This window comes from Abramis brama, assembly GCF_963993115.1.
Source record: "Abramis brama genome assembly, chromosome: 14".
In the NCBI taxonomy this organism is placed as follows: Eukaryota; Metazoa; Chordata; class Actinopteri; order Cypriniformes; family Leuciscidae; genus Abramis; species Abramis brama.
The window spans coordinates 4112544-4136307 of NC_139976.1; the positions used below are offsets into that span (position 1 = coordinate 4112544).

Consider the following 23764-nt stretch of genomic DNA (forward strand, 5'->3'; position numbering starts at 1 on the left):
TGTAAAATATGGTATGTTCTGCTTCCCAACACAGTGATCTGAAACAGACGCCATTGTGGATCTTGTGCAGGGGGGTATTGTGCATGTTGCCCATGCGTCTACTGTGAGCCAAGATGGCCGACAAGACTCATCAGTTTCCTAACATGTGGATAACACAAAACGTCGCTGTGCGTGAACTCGTGTCTGTTTCCTGCGTGCTATATTGGAGCAGCATGGCTTCATCTGCGAAGCGGCGAGCTATTGAAACGGGTCAAAACCCCCAAGACAGCAATGAAAGCTCGGACGAGGGTCTGGAAGACTCTGGGGACGAGGGAAGTGAAGATTCAGAAGAAGAAATAAACGAGGTAAGTTGCTATTTTAATTGTTATTGCAACCCAAAAAATATCGTGATGCGCAGGCCAGGCTGGTTTTGCGTTTAAACACGCTGTTTAATGAGCAATATATGTATTTTGCGTTTAGGAAGTCGTCGTGGATTTTGAAGCGCACGCGATATCTGACAACGACTTTCATGGCATTAAAACCCTTCTGCAACAGGTAACGTTACGGACGTCAGTGTTTGTATTGCACTAAATATACAGAAGTTTGCACTTAAATAGAGATTAAAATGGCAACAACGACACAACATACATTATTTATATCTATATTTATATACATATATTTATGTTTTTGTTTTTCCAGCTGTTCCTGAAGTCTCACGTGAACACCTCTGATCTCACTGACATCATCATTCAGCAGAATCACATTGGCAGTGTTATCAGGGTGAGAATATTAATATAATTTTACTGTCCATAACTGTATATTTAATTAACAGATTTACAGTAATGTTATGTAACGTTACATTCATTGTAATCAGGGTGGTCCGTGGAAAGGTTTAGAGAAAAATATGAAAATAAACTCATAATAAAAAAAACAAGTTTTATATAAAATTATTAAAATAAATAAAACAATAGTGCTTTCAATCGATTAAAAATTAATCTGTAATTAATCACACCTAACATTAATGTTTTTTTTTAATATATTTTTATATTGTAATAATTTCACATTTAATCTCCAAATTAATGTAGAAACAAAGACCGTAGCCTATATTTTAAATATTTGTTTAATGTCAGTGCCATTCAGCATTAAAGCTATCAATTTTAACATTTATTGTTAGGCATTAACAACATTTAATTTAAGTGAACTCAAAACTTCTTCCCATATTAATAAATGTCCTGTGCCTTCAGTATAAGGGCTTATTTATTTTTTCTTTTGGTCTATTCAGAACTCTTCAGATTTTTACTTGTTCTGTCAAAATGCACAAAAACTTATTGTTCTCGTTGTTTTTGAAACCATGTAACCTTGTAAACAGTGCTTTAAGATTTTCAGGTAGGATAAATACAGAAAATGAATAAAGTTATCAAACACTGCACAGTCTTCACTGCATTAAATATAGATTAATCCATATTAAAGCTGCCAAAGTTATTTAGTCAAGAGCAGTGAGTGGTTTTCTCTTTTTGTTTTGTTCTTTGATTATCATTAATGACAGACAGCTGCAGGTTTATTAGGCGTCTGTCACTTTAAGATCTGACACGCATACCATTTTCTCATAACTCTTTACATTCATTTTCATATAGGATGATCACATTTGGGGGTCCGTGGCCTCTAAAAAATGTAGTCTCTTCCTTAAAATACATTGATAATAACCATAAGAATATTTATAATATTCATTAAATGTATTGAACATCAGGATTAATCTGGTTGTGCCCTTAATGATCATATTATCATATTATCAATGCATGTTTTTGAATATTTTCTCTGTTTTTGCTCCAGCAAGCTGAGGTACTGGAGGACAGTGATGACGAGGGCGACACAGATGAGGTGTTTGGATTCATCAGCATGGTGAACCTCACAGAGAGACAGGCGAGAGACTGATAATACTCATATTTATGAATGCTAACATGAATAGGCTTTATGTTGGGGATCTGGAATTTGGTTTCTGATGGCTGTGTGTGTGTTGAACAGGGTGTGGAGTGTCTGGAGAAGCTGAAGGACATGATTATAGAGCAGTGTGTGAACTCCAGCTCCCTGGATGTTCAGGAGAGGTTTGAGCAGCTTCTGTCGGGTAACGGCCCGTCAGTCGGGCTGCTGCTGAGCGAGAGATTCGTCAACGTCCCGCCACAGATCGCCCTACCGATGCACAAACAACTCCAGTAAGTGTTCAGTAGATCTAACCAGCAGAGGGAGTGTGTGGATCTGAAGATAATGCAGCTGCGCGTTACAACTACAGCATGAAATAGGGTTAAAACATTCAAATTGTTAAAAAGGGGATGTTATAAAAAAATTGAAAAAAAACTATATTTTATCAAAATCTCAACAAGTAGGAATCACACTTTTTAAAGTGCCTATTTTTAATTAGAGTTTTTTGATCTTGGATGCATGTGAACTAGAGTGCGGATCGGGCCGAATTTTTCTGTCTGAACCCGACCCGAGCCCGACAGGCATAAAGATATTTATGTCCGAGACCGACAGTTAAAATCCCATTTTTTTCCTCATACTAATGACACATGTACATTTTGTTTGTGTGGAAAGCCCGCTTTTATTAAGGAACTTTAGGAAGGCATTGGGAAATGTCAACAGGATGAGTGCATCAGCGCGCACGGAGCAACAAGCGCACTTAACACAGGCGCGCATGCACGTGTTTCGTTGTCATGGCTACATAAACAAATTTCCGCACACATGAAGACAGATGTTATGGCAGGCCTAATATTTTACATGTATTTTAATCACAAAAATGAACGTTTGCATCAAGTGAAAGCATCAGGCACATTGGCTACCTACAATAATAAGCTGTTTTAAATTTAAAATGTTCAATGCCTTATCGCGCTGATGTGACCGAACCCGACCCGAACCCAAACATAATTTCTAAATATCGGGTCCCGTCGGGCTCGGGTCAGGTATCCATCCTCTAATGTGAACCTGTTGTAGTAGACTCCAAAACAAAATTAGCAACCTGCAAAAATAGTGGCACTTTAACAATTACCATCCCGTTTTTCCATTGTTACTCACTGTCATCCAACTAGCAGATGCGCAGATATCCGTCACTCTCGTGATGCTCTCATGTTGTCTTAGGCTGAAGGTGTTTTGCTGTTTTTGACTGTTTGCGGGCGGCACTAATACCATCACGTGGCTTTTTAAGGATCTTATGTAATAGTATCTCTTATGTGGGTCAACGCGTAGACAAGCAAAATCACATCCCCAAAATCCCTGTTTCCATCTGGAAAAATGTAACTGTGTGTATATACCACTGATATACAATGTTTTCTGAAATGATTCAGTTCTGCTAGAACATTCAATATCTGCTTGACAGAACTAGTTTGATGTATGGCAAGCCGTTTTAGCTTAAATTGTACCCAGCGTTACTCGTCGTAATTGCATTTTTACTAGTAAGAATTCAATTAGAGCTCAACAATTCAATTATTACTAGTAGCAATTACAATTAGAGAGCTTTCTAATTCAATTATTACTTGTAAGATTTCCAATTAGAGAGCTCTACAAATGAATTTTTACTAGTCATATGTCTCCATTGACTTCCATTCATTTTTAATTACGGAGCTCTGCAATTATACACATCTTTAATTTGTTTTTTTACTAGTAATAATTGAATTGTAGAGCTCTCTAATTGTAATTGCTACTAGTAAGAACTGAATTGTAGAGCTCTCAAATTTAATTCTTACTAGTAAAAATGCAATTACGACGAGTAATGCTGGGTACAATTTAAGCTAAAACGGCTTGCCATATTGATGTGTTTCTGATTTGGAGAAGCAATTATTGAGCGCATGTTGATGAAAATGCTGTTGTTTGGTTGTACAGGAAGGAAATGGCCGAAGCACAGAGGACCAATAAACCCAGCGGTAAATGCCAGTTCTACCTGATGATCAGCAAAACCTGTAAACCAGCCAAGAAGAGCATATCTGGACAAGCTCAACCCAAAGAAGAGATCCGGTTTGTGAACGATGAGGAGGAGTTCTTCTACGAGGTAGTCAATGTGAAAGCATAATTGACGTTTGCTTTATTAATACATATTCTTGGTTTAATTCGGAATATGAACATCTCTTAACACTTTTTTTCTTCACAGCAAGCCACGCTGAAGTTCAGCTACTCCGTTCAGGACGAGGCCGATTCCTGCGCGACTGGAAAGTGGTCGTATGACGACGTACCGCTGAAGCCGTTCCGTACCGTGATGGTGATCCCGATGGACAGGATGGGAACCATCATAGATAAAATGACTGAATATCTGACCGTCTAAACTGAACTCTGCTCCTCTTGTGGTTTATTTTTAAACGTTGTTCAAGAAAAGAGTTTCAATGAGATGTTAAAGGGTTAGTTCACCCAAAAATGAAAATTCTGTCAGTAATTTCTCTCCCTCATGTTGTTCCAACCCCGTAAGACTTTCGTTCATCTTCAGAACACAAATTAAGGTATTTTTGATTAAATCTGAGAGCTGGCTCACTCCTCCATAGGCTTCTAGGTAACTGATATCTGCCGGCCCAGAAAAGTTAGAAAAGACATTGTTAAAATAGTTCAAGTGACTACAGTGGCTCAACCTTAAGTTTATCAAGCGACGAGAATACTTTTTGTGCGCAAAAAAAACGAAGACTTATTCAACTCTTCATTTTCTTCCGAGTGAGTTCACGTAGTGTAACAGCGCAGCGCTTCTGGGTTGTATGTCAGAACGGAGGCTCACTATTGGCCAGCATCACACACATGACCAGCGTCGGCCATTTTTAAACTTAAGGTTGAGCCACTGTAGTCACTTGGACTATTTTAACAATGTCTTTACTAACTTTTCTGGAATGGCAGATATCAAATACATAATCTATACATGGAGGATGGATTACTATGAAGGAGTGAGTCAGCTCTCAGATTATCAAAAATATCTTAATTTGTGTTCTGAAGATGAACGAAAGTCTTACGGGGTTGGAACAACATGAGGGCGAGTAATTACTGACAGAATTTTCAATTTTGGGTGAACTAACCCTTTAAATGTCCCAGGTCGAGTTTTCAAGGTTGTAATAAAATGTTTAAAAACAGATTGATAACAAATCACCCCAAACCAGTGAAATCATTTATTAATTCTGTACATAATCAGTTGAAATTACCCACAAAATAAATGACCAAAACATGATTCTTGAGTGTCTTTTTCAAAAGGAACAATACAAAACATTTGAGCTCTATTTACACAAGCATGTTTTGATGAGGTCACTGTATGACACATCGGTCATGTGACTCGGCCTCTTCCGTCTGTGGCGCAGCTGGTTGAGACTTCGCTCTCACGCGCCCCGTCCTGTCACTGTCCAGAATGAGCTGCAGGATCTCTTTACTCTCACTAGGGGGCAGGTTACAGAAGAAGTACTGTGGTGCCAGTTGAGTGAACCTGAAAACACAGAAGGGAATAAGACGTACTACTGTTTATATAGGGTTTTGTTTTTAAAAGAAAGGAAAACTTGTATTCTGCAGGAACAATTACATTTATTTAGACATTTCTAACATTATTAATGCTGTTCTTTTGAACTTTCTATTCATCAAAAGTATCCTGGGTAAAAAAATTGTTTCCACCAGAATATGAAGTGTGTCTTGAGCAGCATATTATAATGATTTCTGAAGGATCATGTGACATGATGCTGAAAATTCAGCTCTGATCACAGGAATAAGTTATATTTTACCATATATTCACATAGAAAACAGCTATTTTAAATTCTAATAATATTTCACAATATTACTGGTTTGGTTTTATGGTATAATTGATCAAATAGAAAGAGATCTCAAACTTTTGAACAATATTATGGCAATATTCATCAACATTTTTTTGATTCAACAGCCAATTAGCAAACTGAATTTATTAAAGGTACAAAAATAATTAGTTTTTATTTCCAAAGATGATAACTGGACACCTTGGCTGAATTAAACATGCAACTTAAGATCATCCATACTACAGATTAAAATGTTTATTGTTGCATGAAGTGTTCTGTTTTTATTTATTTTTTGTCAGTGTTCATTGTGCTGAATTCATTAATTAAAAAGCTAGTATTGCATTCTGGACACCAGAATTGTAACATTTATAATAATATCCAGGATGTTCACAGTGGTTGTGTTTACATCTGCTAAATGAATAAATGTGCAAGAATAGCACAGGTGAGCTGAAGCTGATCTGGTTTAATCCTCAATGCATCATGTAATCTGAAAAGCTCTCCCTTGTAAATCCAGATTACTAATGATGACACATCAAAAAACATGATTACTCTGGATGACGTGGCATAATAATGTTTGTAGCAGTAGGCAAGCCTGAGTCGGAGGAAAGGACTAAAGAAAGAGCTGTACATTGATAGGAGGAATACGTACGCCTGCGGCGAGATCTGTGTGACGGTCCGAATGCAGTTGTCGTCGGAGAGGTTGTACTCGTGGAACAGAACCCACTCCGGCAGACCCAGTTTATGAGCCTTTGCTCCGTAACCAGACAGACGGTGAACCTGAGCCACGTGTTTATTCAGCAGCATGAAGTAATTCCCCGAGCCGTCCACATCTCTGGCAATCTGAAGAACACACGAGACGCTTCATAAAACATCATCAATGACTGACACTTCAAATTCAAGCCCAAAACTTACTTAAATGAGACTACATTGAGTCCTGAGACAAAGAAATATTCTGATTAAAAAAGGGGCTATAATTGTTTGTTCTAATTATAAAATTTAAAATACGAAGATAAAATATAGACAAATCTGTCTAAATCTGTGTTAGTGAGCAGTTCTCCTTTGCCGAGAAGTCCGAATTCATCCACGACCATCACCTCATGTTGCAGCATGATAATGCACGGCACATGTTGCAAGGATCTGTACACAATTCCTGGAAGATGAAAACATCCCAGTTCTTGCATGGCCAGCATACTCACCGGACATGTCAGCCATTGAACATGTTTGGGATGCTCTGGATCGGTGTATACGACAGCATGTTCCAGGGGTCCGTTCTTCGTACGTTGCTTAAAACATCCGAGATCAAACGAGACATCCAAGATGATATCATCGTGCTAATCGTGATCTGGCTAATGGGGTTCTTCGAACACACCTGCCGGATATGATTAGTATCGCTGGATTGAGTTATCTGAGATAATTGCGCGTTCATGCGCTGGTTTAAAAGGGGATATGTATCGATAGTAGAAACATTGATCAGCAACGCTGCTATTGGCTGCTCAGCGTGGCCGAAGAGCGCGCTCAGTTTTACTCAGCAGAGCAAGAACTAATAGTCGAAGTTTATTTGGAATTTTAATGTTTAACCAAAACGCCAGGGAACACCTCAAAGTCTGCAAAAGCCAGGAGAGAGGGCTGGCAAAAAGTAGCAGACAATTTAAATCCGTTAGAAGTGGCCATGTTAGATATTTTTATCACTTATTAGCCTATATTTTTTGTATTTTAATATAATTGCATAATTACTTTGTTCATTGTAATGTCAGAGTCACCACACTAGAACATGGGAACAAATAAAAGTGAAGTACAAAAATATTATACATAATGGTAATTTTTAGTTATATAGTCTCTTTTATAAAAGGCACTGTTAAATAAATGGTTGTCTGTTTATAAAAGCAGCCAAGAAAAAGGCTGAGAAATATAATGGCCGTATAGTCATTTCAACTGTTAAATCTTGAGTAATGATGAATTGCTTTGACTTGTGAAAGTGAAAACTGATAAACTTATGTTAATGTAAAAATATTTTGCCATGAGTTATTGATCACATTTTTCCCGAGTGTAGTTCATTGTAATGACGTGTTTTCCTCTTTTGTGCAATTTTACACAATACACCAACACTTGTATCTGTTCCCAAGAAAGTGGTGGCTGAAATATGTGCAGTAAGTGGACATTTTCTAACTTTCCAAAGGAAAGAAAGTATAAGACTTTGTAATGTCCATTTGTTTCCATTGCACTGGACAGTGAATAAACCCTCTCAGATAACTGTCATATGAAGGGACTAGCCTACCTGCAAGTGCATAAATAACTTTACTTAATTTATACTTGCATATGGCTGCAATATAAGTTGCAGGATTCCACATCTACAGAAAGGCCTACAGAAGAGTCTGCACAGACAGAGGAGACATAGGCCTACTGGTGGGCAGTGTATAGCCAACTTTTCCTTTTTATTTGTTGCATGAGGCATGTGTCTAATATCTCTTGTTGCAGGCACTTGACTGGCTTTTCCTGACAAAGAACAATTGAAATAAAACTCAAGGAACTAAGCATATTTGTCTTTTATTAAACATTTAATGAAAAGTTTTTTGCAATGTTGTGTAATATGGCACATGCAACAATGTCACAGGCCCTGTCAGGTGTCCAACCCTCAGACTTTTCAGACACTGAAATCTTCCCTTTAGTTAGCCAAAGTTCATTTCATTGTGTGCCCTTGTCCTGGCTAGAGCTGCATTGTAACTGGTTTGGGTCAGGGAATGGGGTCATGACACACCTGTCTGCAGGCAGGAACATGTCATAATCAGCTATGAAGAAATGCAGCTCTGTTAGGATCAGCATAAGTGTATGTAATACAGTGAGCTTGATATTTAATTGTGGAACTTTCCTTAGCACTTTCAAATAATGTGCATAAATGTGAGTCTCTGAAAATGCTTAAGTCATGCACAGATCCTGGCCATTTTGCTTTCACATTTGTGATATGAAAAGATTTTTTTTTTGATATATTACTACTAATCTGGAATATTAAGAATCACAATAGTAACTGGGCTGCACATTTACATTGTGAACCCCCTTTCTGTTCACATAATCCCCTTCATTGAGGCCTTGATGGCAGTCTATGGTAGCCTATAGTCTATGGTACCAATCACGTTAGTGAAGCCTGAGTGACATATGGTCATGATTGCATGATCTTCATAAAAAATTATGATAGCCTAAAAAAAAAAAAAAAAAAAAAAAAAACCTGCTTAAAAAAACAACTCCTTTACAACATTGGGTCTTAAGTGGCTTGGAAATGCCACAAAAAAACCTAAAACTGTTTTTTTTGGTTTTTTGGGGTTTTTTTGTGGTTAAACTCCGAATGACACGACAGACAGCACTTTCCATCAAGTTCTCCGCATCAGTCGAAAATAAATGTGCATTTCCAACAAATTAATAATGTAAACGACAATTTCACGAGTCACGAGAAAAAATATATATCTCAGAAAGTGCACTATCGCGCTGCGCTGGACTTCCGTATCAGCTCCGCTTATGAAGCCGCAGTCTAATCCTGTTAACATGAAATAAGCCTGCTCTCGAGCAGGTTTAAGATTGCGCACCTGTTGCTATGACAGCAAGTCAAGGATGAGCGTCGAAGAACCAAACAATCCAAGATCATGCCAAATCGCCAACAATCAAATCCAGCTAACTGAGTTAGCGACGTACGAAGAACGGGCCCCAGGTCCTGCCAATATCCAGAAACTTCGCATAGCCATTGAAGAGGAGTGGACCAACATTCCACAGGCCACAATCAACAACCTGATCAACTCTATGTGAAAGAGATGTGTTGCACTGCGTGAGGAAAATGGTGGTCAAACCAGATACTGACTGGTTTTCAGACCCCCCCAGTACAGTAAAACTGCACATTTTAGAGTGGCCTTTTATTGTGGTCAGCCTAAGGCACACCTGTGCAATAATCATGCTGTCTAATCAGCATCTTGATATGCCACACCTGTGAGGTGGATGGATTATCTCGGCAAAGGAGAAGTGCTCACTAACACAGATTTAGACAGGTTTGTGAACAATATTTGAGAGAAATAGGCCTTTTGTGTACATAGAAAAAGTCTTAGATCTTCGAGTTCAGCTCATGAAAAATGGGGGCATAAACAAAAGTGTTGCGTTTATAATTTTGTTCAGTGTATGTATTTTAATTAATATACAAACATACACAAGGCGTAAAACTATTCAGACCTGCATGAAGTAGCCAGCGAGCAGCGCCCTCTTGATATTGAGTGCGTTGGTCTTGGTGCCAAAGGCAGGTTCAGAGATGGGAAGCTCGATCCTCTTCAGAATGTCAGTGAGTTGGGCTCTGATGGCGTCTGCCGTCTGCAGCGAGGCACAGCTCAGGAAGTATTCCTCACACCACTGCTCCTGGCTGAAATCTGTCACACACAAAACTGTCAAAAGGGCTCGCTCTTCCACCTGAGCATTCATGAGTCAAAGCGTGTCGCTCACATGGTTCCTTCTGGCTGCGTTTGAAGGTGTTGTAAATGTTGATCAGGGTGAAGTGGTCGCCCTCGGGATGCTGGAACTTCATATGACACCGCATGACTTCTGTTACCATGCCAACAGGAGGCTCAATGAAGCAGCTTGGTGCTGATGGAAACAGATGTAAATTATTACATAAGAAAGGGATAATGTACATCCAGCCGGTTGTTCTCTCAGAATAAACCTTGCATCAGCCTGAAGGGGGTTTATTCTGAGATAACAACCGGCTAGATGTACATTATCCCGCTTATTACACGGCTACTTGCCACATAAGTAAATAATTAGACACGAAATATTGATCCGAGTTGAAATATTTTATTAGGTCTTTAAACGCAAAGCCTCCATGAAGAGAGAGCAGTTGCAGTTGCAGCGCGGCAAGTTCAAACTAGACGGACATTTAAGAGATACGTTATACAGTCATACCACTTATTACACAGCATTTCACCACAATAATTATTATGGAGATAAGAGATATTGAATCAAATCGTACCGGTTTGTATTTTATAATCCAACAGTGTACAAAACAATAGTCACAAAATGGCAGCAGCTGCATTTGTATGAAACAAGAGAGAGCGAGTCCACGATACTGGATGGCATAATTAAATAACTGTACACAAAATATTGATTCGACTGAGTTTTAATATTTTATTAGCTCACCAAATGCAAAACTTCCACGAAAAAAAAAAAACCCTTCCTAGCACTGCTGACTTCAGTAACCCGGATGAGACTGTGTGTTATCTGTTTTCAGCGGTTGTTATCTGGGAATAACATACCGCTGGATGGCGCGATTGACCAATCAGAATCAAGTATTCCACAGAGCCGTGTAATGATATACGTTAAAACATAGTTAAAACATTACCTGTGAGCATTGCAGCGATGGTTAGCATCTCACTGGCGCAGTCAAACTCACAGGACGCCAGCAAAGCTTTGGCCATCTGTGGATCCAGAGGAAGCTCTGACATGATGATGCCCATCTCAGACAGGTTTCCATCATTGTCCAAAGCAGCGAGATAATCGAGCTCCTCCAACGCCTGCATGAGCCCCTCCGGATCTGGACGGGAAAAGTGTAAAGCAACGAACATCATGCAAATGTGCTTCCTGTGACTTATTAAACATGTGCTAACTAATGAAACAAGAGTGGGCAGTTGTGTCTGGCATTTCTAAAAAATAAATCACTTGATTTAAAGTCCCCATGACTTTGAAGTTTTTTGGCTTTATATGTTAGCCTTACCGTTATCTATAAGCTAGTGTGTTCCAAAATTTGCATTAGAAGATATAAGCATTCAAAACTTAGTCAAAACTTAAACAATATGGATCAATGATTATGATGACATCGCACTTCAGCTTCTCATCAGATTTTCTGTCCAATCAAATGCTCTCTAGAATCTGAAGCTCCGCCCCCCTACTTCATAAATAGACGCTGAAGCTGCAACTGAAATCGTTCACTCATTCACACATTTACTATTTTCTACGTGGTGAATGGCACATAGCGCACTATATAGGGGATAGGGAACAATTCAGACAGTGTAAATATGCTTTCCATCGGGGAGAATAAAGTATGGTTTCACATTAGTGTCACGTGAAGCGCCACAGCTTCGGTCCAGAGACACGATAGCACAGAGTGGATCATATGATCCCGCAGACCAGAAAACATACCAGACCCATTTGAATTTTGCACTGAATGCTGTATTTTAAAGCGATATGGAGGAGACTAGGAGGAGAAACGGTTCGAGACTAGGAGGAAATTGCATGTAAACAAAACGCTATTGGCTATTTTAAACAAGGGGAGGAGCTTGTCGATGTCCCGCCCTGTCTTCCTGTTTCAGTGGAAATTGCGTCGAAACATTAAAGGGATATTTCACCGCATGTGGATGAAAGACAACAACTCCCAGAATGCACTTGCTTCGCTGCCCTACGAGGCCACTCCCACGCCACGCCTACCGGTTACAGAGGGCAGTATTGGAAGAAATGATACAGCTAGGCTACTAGTGACTCGAAACTGAAAAGACGGCGTTTTATCGTGAGATCCCCCTATGGGCGGGTTGAAGACATGCGGGACGAGCTCCTCCTACTGGCCGTAGTCTCTCGCCTCTGGACAAAAAAACGTAAATGACGATTTTTGCGTCATCAGAGGTTTTTTTCCAGACACACAATACAGAAATCTCTCGTCTCAGGGGGACATGAGGGAGGGAAGCATGGTCATTCGAGAATACTACCGGGTTTCTACTGATACAAAGCTTAATGCTAATCGGTGAAGTATCCCTTTAAATAACGCTGCACGTTTCAAGGCACTTTAGTGGGCCATTAAGCAGGCAGTTCTCCACGTTTCCACCATCACGGAGCTTTTCTCTTCCTGTTTATATCATGTCTGTTGGCTGTGCTTATGTCACTAATGAATATCTCTCTTTCTCCTCTGAGCTTCCCGCAGTCCAAACAGTGACCAGAAACAATGAGTCTAAACCCAGCAGACACAGAGTTGTCAGTTCAGCAAATGCACGCATGCCTGAACACCAACCAGCAAACCCGTCTGTGCACGAGCACACCTTCACATATGAGCAACTGTTATAGATTACATTACAATAAAGGCCCGATTTACTTCAAAGTGAAATCGAAGAACGAACTGGTGTGACATTTTGAACAAAATCAGAACAAAACTAATTTTGTTTTTGGTTCATTTCGGGAGTTCGAAACAGCTTGTCAAAACTAACTTTCTTGAAATACCACCTTTGAACCTATTGGTCCGTGGCGATGATGTAATAGGTGGGCGTGGCTCTGAGGCTCCGCCTTCTTCTCCAGTCCATTTCCACAAGTAAAAACATGAATACACTGGAGAGCTGCTTTATACTAGAAAATTAAAGGATAATTCCGGTATTTAACACCTTGAGTCTCTTTTCTGGTTTGTTTTGGATGAACTAGAGTGGTGGACACAAATGTTGACGATGGGTCCTGTCTCGACTTTTTGACTCGTTTAGAGTCGCCTTTGACGGCTTCAGAGTGGCTGTCTATGGGAATGCACGAACATGTCCTCAAAACAACCCTTAACGCTCGTTTTCAAAACTGTGCAACTCACCGAGTGGTTAGTGGTGTTCGTTGATGATTTAAAAACAAGTAGCGTAGCGAAATACAGTTTCTGTCGTGTTTTATTTGGCATTTTGTAAAATCCCATTGATTTCTGTTGGAGGACTCATTGCTCGTTGATATTACTGCGCTTCAGACTCAAATATCGAGCGGAAGTTTCTACGCGGTTGTGAGGTATCTGAAAAAATAGTTCCACTATAGCAAATAACACGGATTGAAATCATACATTGCGCCGATATATTTGTTTTTAATCATCAACGAACACCACTAACCACTCGGTGAGTTGCACAGTTTTGAAAACGAACGTTAAGGGTTGTTTTAAGGACATGTTCGTGCATGCCCGTAGACAGCCACTCTGAAGCGGTCAAAGGCGACTCTAAACGAGTCAAAAAGTCGAGACAGGACCCATCGTCAAAATTTCTGTGTCCACCACTCTAGTTCATCCAAAACAAACCAGAAAAGAGACTCAAAGTGCTAAATACCGGAATTATCCTTTAAGTTCTAATTGAAAAAGATGTTTAATACTGTAAAGCTGCTGCTTTTAAGCAATCTATTATATAAAGTGTCATGTAAATACACGTGACGTGACTTGACTGGAGTGCCGAATTGCAGAGCTGGTGCAAACATCCACATCATTATGATCAGATGCTTTCTTAACTGTTGTTTTCTCACCGCTGGCATTTTTGTTGTGTGTTTATTTTGTTGTTGAAAGGAAAACCTGCACACATTTACATATTCATTTTAACGTGCGGCATCCGGATGTTCGCTAACAGTTTATCGCTGCTCACATATTTCAAACTTCTTTTTACCCCAAAGCGAAGAACGAAAAAGAACTTCGCCATAAGACTTTTAGTAAAGACTATGCAGACTGTGTGTGTTCATGAAGAATCTCATTTTTAGCTGATCTGTCCGCTTAGAGACAGATAGAGAAATGTGTTTAGAGACATTTCTCTAATCTGTAAAGTTAGATGTTGAAGAAGATCCTCTCTAAAGTTCTTTTATGCCACTGTGAAATCCTAGCCCAAAATAAATGTAATCTCACCCACCAGGTCTGCTAATGAAGTCACAGTGTCCGATGCCGGCCACCTCCATCCTCTTCAGAAAGAGCGCTGTGGACGTGATGTTTGAATCCAGGATCCGAGGAGGGATCTCAGCGGGCAGCTGAATGCCCTCAGGATACAAACAGAAGCACTTCCCTTCAAACCAACAGATTCAACATCGATTCACTACTGACAATATTTACGTTTTCATCTAAAATCGCGAATTTCACTTTAAATGTTGCATAAAACATTTACGAATAAAGCACCGTTTTCCATCCCATGAGTTCAAGAGTACAAAATCATCACTTCCTGGGAAATTGGTGCAAAACATCTGTAATAACGCTGCAATCGTGGAAGTGTTCAGGCGTAGCGCAATAAACGCTGTCATGTGATCTTGCGTTCAGAATGCTGCTGTTTGGGAACACAATTGTGCGAGACGCTTCGGGAGGAAATTAAACCAATCATTCTGATGACAGACTTTGGCTCAGGCGTTTCAAACCAACATTTGAGACGCTGTGCGTTGTGATTGGTCCACTGGTTAGTCCAGTTATCTAATCCCATCCTCTGTTGAGGCAAAGTCACATGATTTTTTTGTTGCACATCGAGGGATTTATTCTGTAAATGTGTTTCCATCAAACTTTATATGCATGTCTTCTTATTGGATAAAGAAATTAAACGCCTCAATTGAGCACATAAGGGTTTTTTGTGCATTTTTAGAATTTATGCGCATCTTGACATTTCTATCCAGCATTTTTTTTTTTTATGTGTGATATCCCATAATTCACATACAAATAGGTGGATGGAAACAAAGCTAATGACTCTCTACAGAACAGCCAAACAAATTAACGTTAAATGTAGTTGCACTAAGAATTATGACAATTCTGTTTTATTCTTCTTCACAATTAATTCAGCATGAAGGTCATAATGTCAAACTTTTACAGATTTGTTGGTTTTTGAAAATCTCCTATTGACTTATACTTAAATTTAAACTTTGCCATTCAAGAAGTAACCGACGGTGATGATATTATAATATTTGCATAGTGAATTGCAACTGGTGCAACATATTTGCATACAGAATTGTGATTGGCACAATGTTGCTTTGCTTAAAGCTGCTCTAAGCGATGTTGGGTGAAGTCACTTCTTGTTGACGTTCAAAGTATTGTCAAACAAAACGGAGGCTAGCTCGACCCTCCCTCCTCCTCATCCCGCCCCTCCCCCTCCCTTCCGTACTTCCTGAAACAGTCATGAAACATTTAGAAAAACCAAACTGATTTACCCTGTCCAGCAGAAACAGAGCCACCTGAATGTCGGATCAGAAGCCCTTCTGCCGGCGGAGTTCTCGCCTCCTTTTGAACGCTTTTCCGATGTAAATTCGGGACTTCGCGTTCCTTCTCCTTTTCCCTCTTCTTTATTATTTGTTCATCGGAAAGTCGTCTCTTTGGTCGTGTGTCGGCCATATCAAAATTCTCAAGAATATAAAATGTGTAACGTTAGTCGTTGTCTAGGACATCTCTCCTCTAGCTAACTTCCCTCTTCATGCTTCTCTCTCCTCCACCCCCCACACCCCGCTTCATGTGCACGCGCATTAACCCCCCCCCCAAATCATTCTCGTCGGTTATTGGCTGGAACACTGTTTGTTATGTTTCGTGGTCCAGGCTGGGCCAGTTTGTTTTTCTTGCCGTTTGTGGAGCCTGGGCTGTCTACAGAGACCGTGTTTTTTTACAGTGTGTTCAGGGGACAGGCAGCGAGCGGAGAGTGAGGAGATGTTTGCTGTATGTGACAAAAAATGTTTTGGCCTAAAAAACAAGTGACATCGCTTAGAGCACCTTTAAGTAAACGCAATTTTTAAGTCTTAAAGAAACCGTTGCTTGAGCACAGATTCTGCTGAAAGTTAACGCACCTGTTGATCCAGTCAGTCGTTTGCGGATTTCGGCTTGACATCTACTGATGGGTCGGATGACCTCTGAACTGGCTCTCACTCGTGGGTTATATACCTACAAAAACAATGCCACACAGAAAATATTAATTTATTGTTACAAGACTTTTCACTCATATTGTTGGTGCAAATATAAAAAGTAAAAGGTGAATTCATTTTTTGGGACATGATTTTCAGCACACTCACTAATCTCTTCTCTACTCCAGTATCAATGACAAAACTAATAGTGTCCACCGGCCAGAAGAGATCCTCTGATTGGCTACAGGAAATGAAGACCCGCCTACTCGTCTGTTGGCTTTCTGTGATTGGTGGACATATTCCGGTGTGTCCGGGGAACAGAGGAACCACTAACAGCTCTCCCAGAGATGCACTCATTCTGGACGCTTCTTTAGTGAGAATATTACAGGCACACACAACCTCCTGAAACACACACACACACACACACACAGACACACCATTATCAACAACAACAACACAAAATGTGTCCAACAGGTTAGAAAAGTAACACCTTAACTCAATAAGACATATGATTCGAGGTAACATTCCTGTCCGTCCGATGCACAAATGCCATCTAAATGCCAAACGTATGCCAAAGTTGAATACTCAGGCTCACAAGTTTGTTCAAGTCACAAACCCCAAATATGAGCAAAAACAGTTTAGATTTGTGAGAGGCATTAATGTGATTTTACGGAGAAGAGAGTCAGTAACAGTGGAAGAGCTGAGTGGACTCATTCATTCAGACGCTGCTGATTCTGCTGAACATAACAATGTCATTGACTTCATGCAGAACATTGTGTTAGTGCTGCATCACTGTTAGCTACTGTTGCTACTGCTAAAAGTTATGATTAGGGATTTGAACAATCTCTAACCCATCTTCTGCGTGCAACTTGTTCCCTTGTTGGTGTGCGATTATTTTTCTAAAAGATCAGACTTATAAGACAATAAGAGTGAAAGAAAAAGAGTGAAACAACATTGAAGAAGGGACTCAAGCCATATCTACAGACCACAATATCATAGAGACTTGAACTTGAAACCTACACTACTGTCATTTGAGAAAATAAATGGATGCTTTTATTCAACAAGGATGCATTAAATTGATTTAAAAAAAAGACAGTAAATACATTTATATTGCAAGAAAATATTCTTTTAAACTTTTTACTCAAAGCTCATTCTAAATGTATCACGGTTCACACAAAAGCCTTTCACAGCACAACTGTTAATAATACGACAATAATCAGAAATGTTTCTTGAGCAGAAAATCATCATATTAGAATGATTTCTGAAGGATCATGTGACACTGAAGACTGGAGTAATGATGCTGAAAATTCAGCTTTGATCACAGGAATCAATTACACTTTACTATATATTCACATAGAAAACCCATATTTTAAATTGTAATAATATTTCACAATATTACTGCATTTTTGATCAAATAAGTGCAGCCTTCGTGAGCAGAAAATACTTCTTTCCAAAAACATAAATAAATCTCACTGACTCCACACTTAAAAGGAAGTATACTAGTCAGCACATAAATGCTCCCATCTAAGTGGTCAGTGAGAATATCTAGAAGACTATACATTCACTCTTGGTGTGAACATGAGCTCTCCAGGTTCTGAATCATCCCTGCTTAGGGTGGAATTTGCAACAACTCTGGTTAACTGCCCAAATACTCAATGCTTATATTTTTGCTCCCATAACATGCAGTGCATGAGCTGTTGTAATGCACTAGCGCACGTCACCTCACCTGCTCAGAAGCTAAAAACACTGCTACGTCTCCAGGCTCTCTGGACCGATGGACCTCCAGAGCGAGTCTCAGAGCCGAGTAGAAGCTCTCAGAGCTGATGCTGTTGCTGTGGATCACTTCACCAGCGCTCGGGGCGTCCACCTGCAGGCGCGGGGCGTTCCCGTAGTGTGTGAGGAGAGTGTCCGAGGCGGGCGGCGCGGACAGGACCACCACACGCAGCTCGGGCCGCTGGAGAAGCACCTCTCTGAGCAGACCCAGGAGAACATCAGTGCTCACGGTCCTCTCGTGGGCCTGGTCTATCACCACCACCCCATAATGCTCCAGCATCGGGTCAGACATCATCTCACGCAGCAGTATGTCATCAGTGCAGTACCTGCAGCCAAGGACGTACATTTGGTTTTGACATTTTATGCTACAAAATAGGTGCGCGCACACACACACACACACAAAATGTTTATCAGCATTATTAGTGACCTGTTCAACAGAAATACAAGCACCCAGAACACCCTAGCAACCACCCAGAATACCCTAGCAACCACCTAGCAACCACCCAGGATACTTTAGCAACCCACTAGAAACACCCTAGCAACTTTTTAACTTTAAACTACTTCAAACTTTAAACTACTTCAAAATTGAAACTTCAAACTACTTTAAACTTCAAACTACTTTAAACTTCTTCAAACTTTATGGTCCAAACTTTCTCAAGCCAACTTAAAGTTTGTCTCGACGAACTTTTTAATCTAGTTATTATTATTATTATTCTGGTTTTGAGACATATTTGACAAGACAAAGTTCTTTAAAATAAATAAAATACATTTTCTATAATAAAATGAAATAAGACATTTGATTTAAAAAAATAAAATATGGATTTTTATCTAATGTTTTTCATTAATCGATTTTTAGTAGTGCTGCCAAATCAATTCATCATGATTAATCATATCTAACAAAAAGGTTTGTGTTTTAATAATATTTATAATATGAGTGTGTGCGTAAAATACATGATAAAAGACATTTGATTAGACACATTGCTTTATAAATTAAAATATGCCTTTTTCTTTTATTATTTGTTATTAATAGGTTTTAAGACATTTATCTAGGCACATTTCTATAGTAAAATAAAATAAAATAAAATAAAAAATGAAATAAAAGATACTTGACTAGACACATTTAAATAAAATAAAACAAAAATATTTTTTGGTAAATTACATGTTTATTTATTATATGTTTATTTATACATTATTCAGTAGTCCTCCATAGAGAAGTCATAGCCAGAGAAATGCCTCCCTGAACTTGTGAACCTGACCCGTATAATAACGCAAAGAGGCCTCAAGTATGTGTCATGCATTTGAGGAGCACATTCTTCTCATACTTTAACTGGGCAAACTAAACCACAAAACATAAAATATCACCAACTTGAAAACCTTTGGTAATAGTGAGCATTTCAGTGTGAGTTTCACACAGACCTGAGAATCGTGTCGTTGGAGCAGCACGTCTCCAGCGGGATGCTGTATCCGATCTCGTGGCCGATGTTGATGTCCATCTCGTCTGCAACGCGGAGGGCCAGATCTACAGCCTGTCGTCTCTGGATCTGACTGCACACCACCACACCGTTCTGGTACTGCGCACACAGACAGAACTCTGCACACCACTGAGGGATCTACAGGACACAGAGAATACACATTATAGTGCATGTGGAAGCCTTCAGGTAACGATTATGACAACTGTTGGCCTGTTGCTCTCCTCTCTCTATGTGCCACACACACTGCTTTGGTGTCAGTCTTTCTCTGCCGGCGGTCGACATTAAAATCTGTCCTCGACTGTGTTTAACAGCTGCGGGTTTGAGATGTCTGCGCATCTGCTAAAGACAGGTCGGGTCAACTTAACAGATGCACGGCTACATATCTACTTAATACACATTTACAAACTGCAAAATCATAATACCAGAATTCATGCAAAATCAACAAATCAAAGATTTTTCAGATGATAAAACTGGACAACTGTAATATATATATATATATATATATATATATATATATATATATATATATATATATATATATATATATATATATATATTACAGTTGTCCAGTTTTATCATCTGAAAAATCTTTGATTTGTTGATTTTGCATGAATTCTGGTATTATGATTTTGCAGTTTGTAAATATATATAATTCAGGACTCAAAATTAGGGCATATAAAAAAAAAAGAAGGAAAAAGTTTAGTCTGACAAAAACCTCCTCACATTTTATTTTTTTATTTTTTTATTTAGTTAATTTTAGCTGATCTAAAAAAAAAATCTGTTCTTAATCAGTATTACTTGGTTTCAACTATTCTTAGAACAGAAAAAAATGCACAAGATAAGACTTCATAATAAGATAATCATGTTTTCATAGAAATGTATTTTGATCAGTTCCATTGTTAGATTTTTGTCTTGTTTTAAATCTAGCACTAATGTATTATTTCTAGTGCTGTCAAATCAATTAATCACATCTAACATAAAAGTTATATATATACACACACACACAAACACCATACATACACACACACACATACATATATATACATACATATATATACATACATATATACATATATATATATATATATATATATATATATACACAAACTTTTATGTTAGAAGCGATTAGTTGATTTGACAGCACTATTTCTTATTTTCTAAAAACTATTTTGAGGTGCACAACACTCAAATGATCTAAAAATGAAAGCAGAGGCAAAGTTTTGTCCTCTGCTGAATGAACACTGTTTGTTCAAACACAATGGTTGTAGCTGACTGACTCACTCCACAGCAAACATCCTCATGATACACAACTGATGACCTCATTTAAAACAAAGTAAAGTATATTTGCTCAGATTTAAGAATCACGATCAGGCCAAATGCAAACAGCAGGTCTGAGACTCATATCATGCAATGGAGAAACAGTGTTTAGTTTATCTATTATTATGTGCAATTTCTAGAATGTCTGGAATCTAAATGAAATTGGCCGCAACCCACAGGATTTTGAACTGGAAGAGGGATTTACTGAATTAAAATGAAAAAGAAATTAAATACAGCTCATTATTCCCAATACAAGTTTTGCAACAACACACAGTAATTTGGATTCATTATGCATAGTTATTATTCCAAGATATGTAGAATAGGCCATTTTCTCAATTGATTAGACATAAAACACTGTCAAAACAATTAACAGACAGACTTAATTTTCTCACACAGTGACTATAATAAAGCAATAATTATTATTATTGACAACTGTGACAGACCTCAGTCCAGTTCAAAAGCATATTGATTTTCATAGAAAAGATGAGGAACAGTAAAGCAAGAAGTTCAACCTCTCAAACTCATGGCAGTGTGTAGGCTTTATGTTTCTCCAGACTATTTTTAGTGCTTCTTATTAATGTGCTGAAGTTAAAACTGATGCTATATTTACACACTTTCCTGAGATTGCTAAAATGTCAATGAAGTGTCTCGGCTTGTTTGCAGTCCAGCCGAATGTAAAATCAATGGCACATTTTAGACAAGAAGAAACATCCAAATATAGTAAACAAATCTTCATAAAAAAAGTTTACTATGTTGACATTTTAAAAAGAGCACAAAGTGATGTGTAAATACAGTAAAAGCGTGATAAATAAGCATGCTCACCTGTGTGCTTTTGCCAGTCTTGGTTGTTCCTGAGACTATAACAATCTGATTCTTTTCCAGCAGAGTCATGAATTCATGTCTGTATTTCCAAACAGGCAGAGTTTTCCTCTCCTGCAGGAGTCTGTAATATCTGGAAGAGTATGGCAATCCATCAAACTGATTGAGCTCCAGATCATCTCCAAACTCGAACAGATCACAGTCAGATTCCTCCTCCTCCTCTCTCTTGAGTTCTCCTTCTGATATCTCACTGTTTCCAGCCATACTGACCAGTTGAACACATGTGATTATTATAAAGTCACTCGATCAGATCCTCCACACCTCCGTGCTCGTGCATGTGTCCTAAACACCCTTAAAAAGCTCGCTATAGTTGGATAGCTACGCGTTGGAAATCTCACAGCACTGTCTGGAAACGCTGGTGTGCTCTCGTGCGCGCGCACAGTGGCGCTGTCGTAACCGCGGGCGCGTGACCTGCCCAGTTAATCCAGTTAACTCACATCGCAGCTGCGCGTGATCACAGATATATACAACCACATGTTAGACTGTCATCACTATCAGTTATTTTATTTTATACATTGGTTATATATTAATTGACTACCAAAAACAAACTTTAACTGTCAATAAGAAATATTCACTAAAAAGTGTGACAACTAGCCCCGGCCTACCAGCATTATATAAAATGTTAAAGATCATCATCATCTAGCCTGGAAATCCAGACCCAAATCTGAAAGATTAAGTTCAGTTAAATTCAATTTGTACTCTCGCGAGAACTCTGGATTTCCAGGGTAATCATCAGTGTTCGACATCGGCTGCGGCTGGATGTATCCGATCGGCGAGAGTAGTCACTTTCTGGTTCCCGTAGTGACCGCTCACGTGGTGTTTGCATACTTTACCACAGCTGAAGTGAAATAAATGCAATAATTGCCAAATAATACACAGATGTTTCAGATACATTTTCATTCAATACTTTATGTACTGCTTCATACAGCGTCTGTTTGAACAAGAATAAAGTTCAACATAAGCTACTATCAATGAAGTGGAGTCTACGTTTTTTAATCAGTTTTAATTTGATAAACATGACACAATATAACATCGCAACTACATGAAAGGAGTGTTTACTGTTATAAAAAAACTGATTTGTGAGCTTTTAGGTGTAACTAAAGGTGTTCGAATAAACACAAAACACACGTGATCGTTGTCATGCGGTGAATCCGGCCAATGGTGGAACAGCTGTGTCGTCATCAGACCTCGTGCAGCCGCTCTTGAGAAGCTCAAGGGGGTAATCTTTCAGCCAAAACTGAAGCTTCCCCGGGGGCCGCCATTGATTAGCAGACCATCACCTGCTGTTAGCGTTCCATTGACTCCCATTCATTTTGGCGTCACTTTGACAGCGAATAACTTTACATCTGAGGCGTTTAAAGACTCCATTTGTCCATTATTTATTTCTAAAGAAACATGAAAATGTATAAAAGGCTCCATTACCTTGTATATTACGTTATATGGCCCCGTAGAAGCAGTTTTTGTAAAAGTAGGCTAACGATTGCGTCATAACCACGCGACTCTCTGTCGCACAGTAGAGACATTACCGTATGGACGGGAGGAGAAGCTCGCGCGCAATCGGGGGGACGTGGAGGCAAAATGACAAAATAATTAATCAGAATACTTAGCAAAAGTTGCTCCTAGCTCATGGACACCTCCTACTCACACTCTCCGTCTCTGCAAGATTCGGAAGGGAATGATTCAGATTTCTCTTGGCACAGCTACTAGAAGACAGACAGGTTGCTCACGTCACATCTACGTCGTCAAGCTCAGTTTTGTTATAAATTCGAAATTGCGAGATAAAAGTCAGAATCTTGGAATTGTAAAAAAATTCATTCAATTTATAAATTATAAACTCAGAATTGTGAGGAAAAAAAAGTTGGAATTACCTTTTTATTTATTTTTTATTCTGTGCCGGAAACAAGTTTCCACATTAATCTCCATTGACGCATAAGGATTTATCAGTAGGTTAATATTTTACTGGGGCCTGAGTATGAACATGTTGGTCTCCTGTGTGTGTGTGTGTGATCAGCCTGATGT

General features: G+C 39.0%; 2 protein-coding genes across 4 annotated transcripts; one reads left to right on the forward strand and one right to left on the reverse strand.

Annotated features, from left to right (window-relative positions):
• The first annotated feature begins 152 nt into the window (after positions 1 to 152).
• bccip (BRCA2 and CDKN1A interacting protein) lies at positions 153 to 5164 on the forward strand. 3 transcript variants are annotated; one of them, XR_014608939.1, is made up of 8 exons: positions 173 to 344; positions 460 to 534; positions 679 to 759; positions 1810 to 1899; positions 2002 to 2189; positions 3850 to 4015; positions 4115 to 4389; positions 4885 to 5164. XR_014608939.1 is itself a non-coding variant. In XM_084134947.1 (7 exons), the coding sequence occupies exons 1-7, from the start codon at positions 213 to 215 to the stop codon at positions 4283 to 4285; spliced, it is 903 nt and encodes a 300-aa protein (XP_083991073.1). In that variant the 5' UTR covers positions 153 to 212; the 3' UTR covers positions 4286 to 5164. The 3 variants fall into 3 exon arrangements, 1 of the variants encoding a protein (XP_083991073.1); XR_014608940.1 differs by having other exon boundaries at positions 4896 to 5164; XM_084134947.1 differs by having other exon boundaries at positions 153 to 344; positions 4115 to 5164.
• Positions 5091 to 22125, reverse strand: dhx32a (DEAH (Asp-Glu-Ala-His) box polypeptide 32a). The gene is made up of 11 exons (XM_084134946.1): positions 21689 to 22125; positions 19494 to 19687; positions 18031 to 18403; positions 16473 to 16706; positions 16251 to 16344; positions 14357 to 14506; positions 11092 to 11283; positions 10200 to 10340; positions 9936 to 10126; positions 6379 to 6569; positions 5091 to 5413 (listed from the first exon to the last, which is right to left on the reverse strand). Exons 1-11 carry the CDS (start codon positions 21947 to 21949, stop codon positions 5239 to 5241), a joined length of 2196 nt encoding a protein of 731 aa, XP_083991072.1. The 5' UTR covers positions 21950 to 22125; the 3' UTR covers positions 5091 to 5238.
• Between the last annotated feature and the right edge of the window lie 1639 nt (positions 22126 to 23764).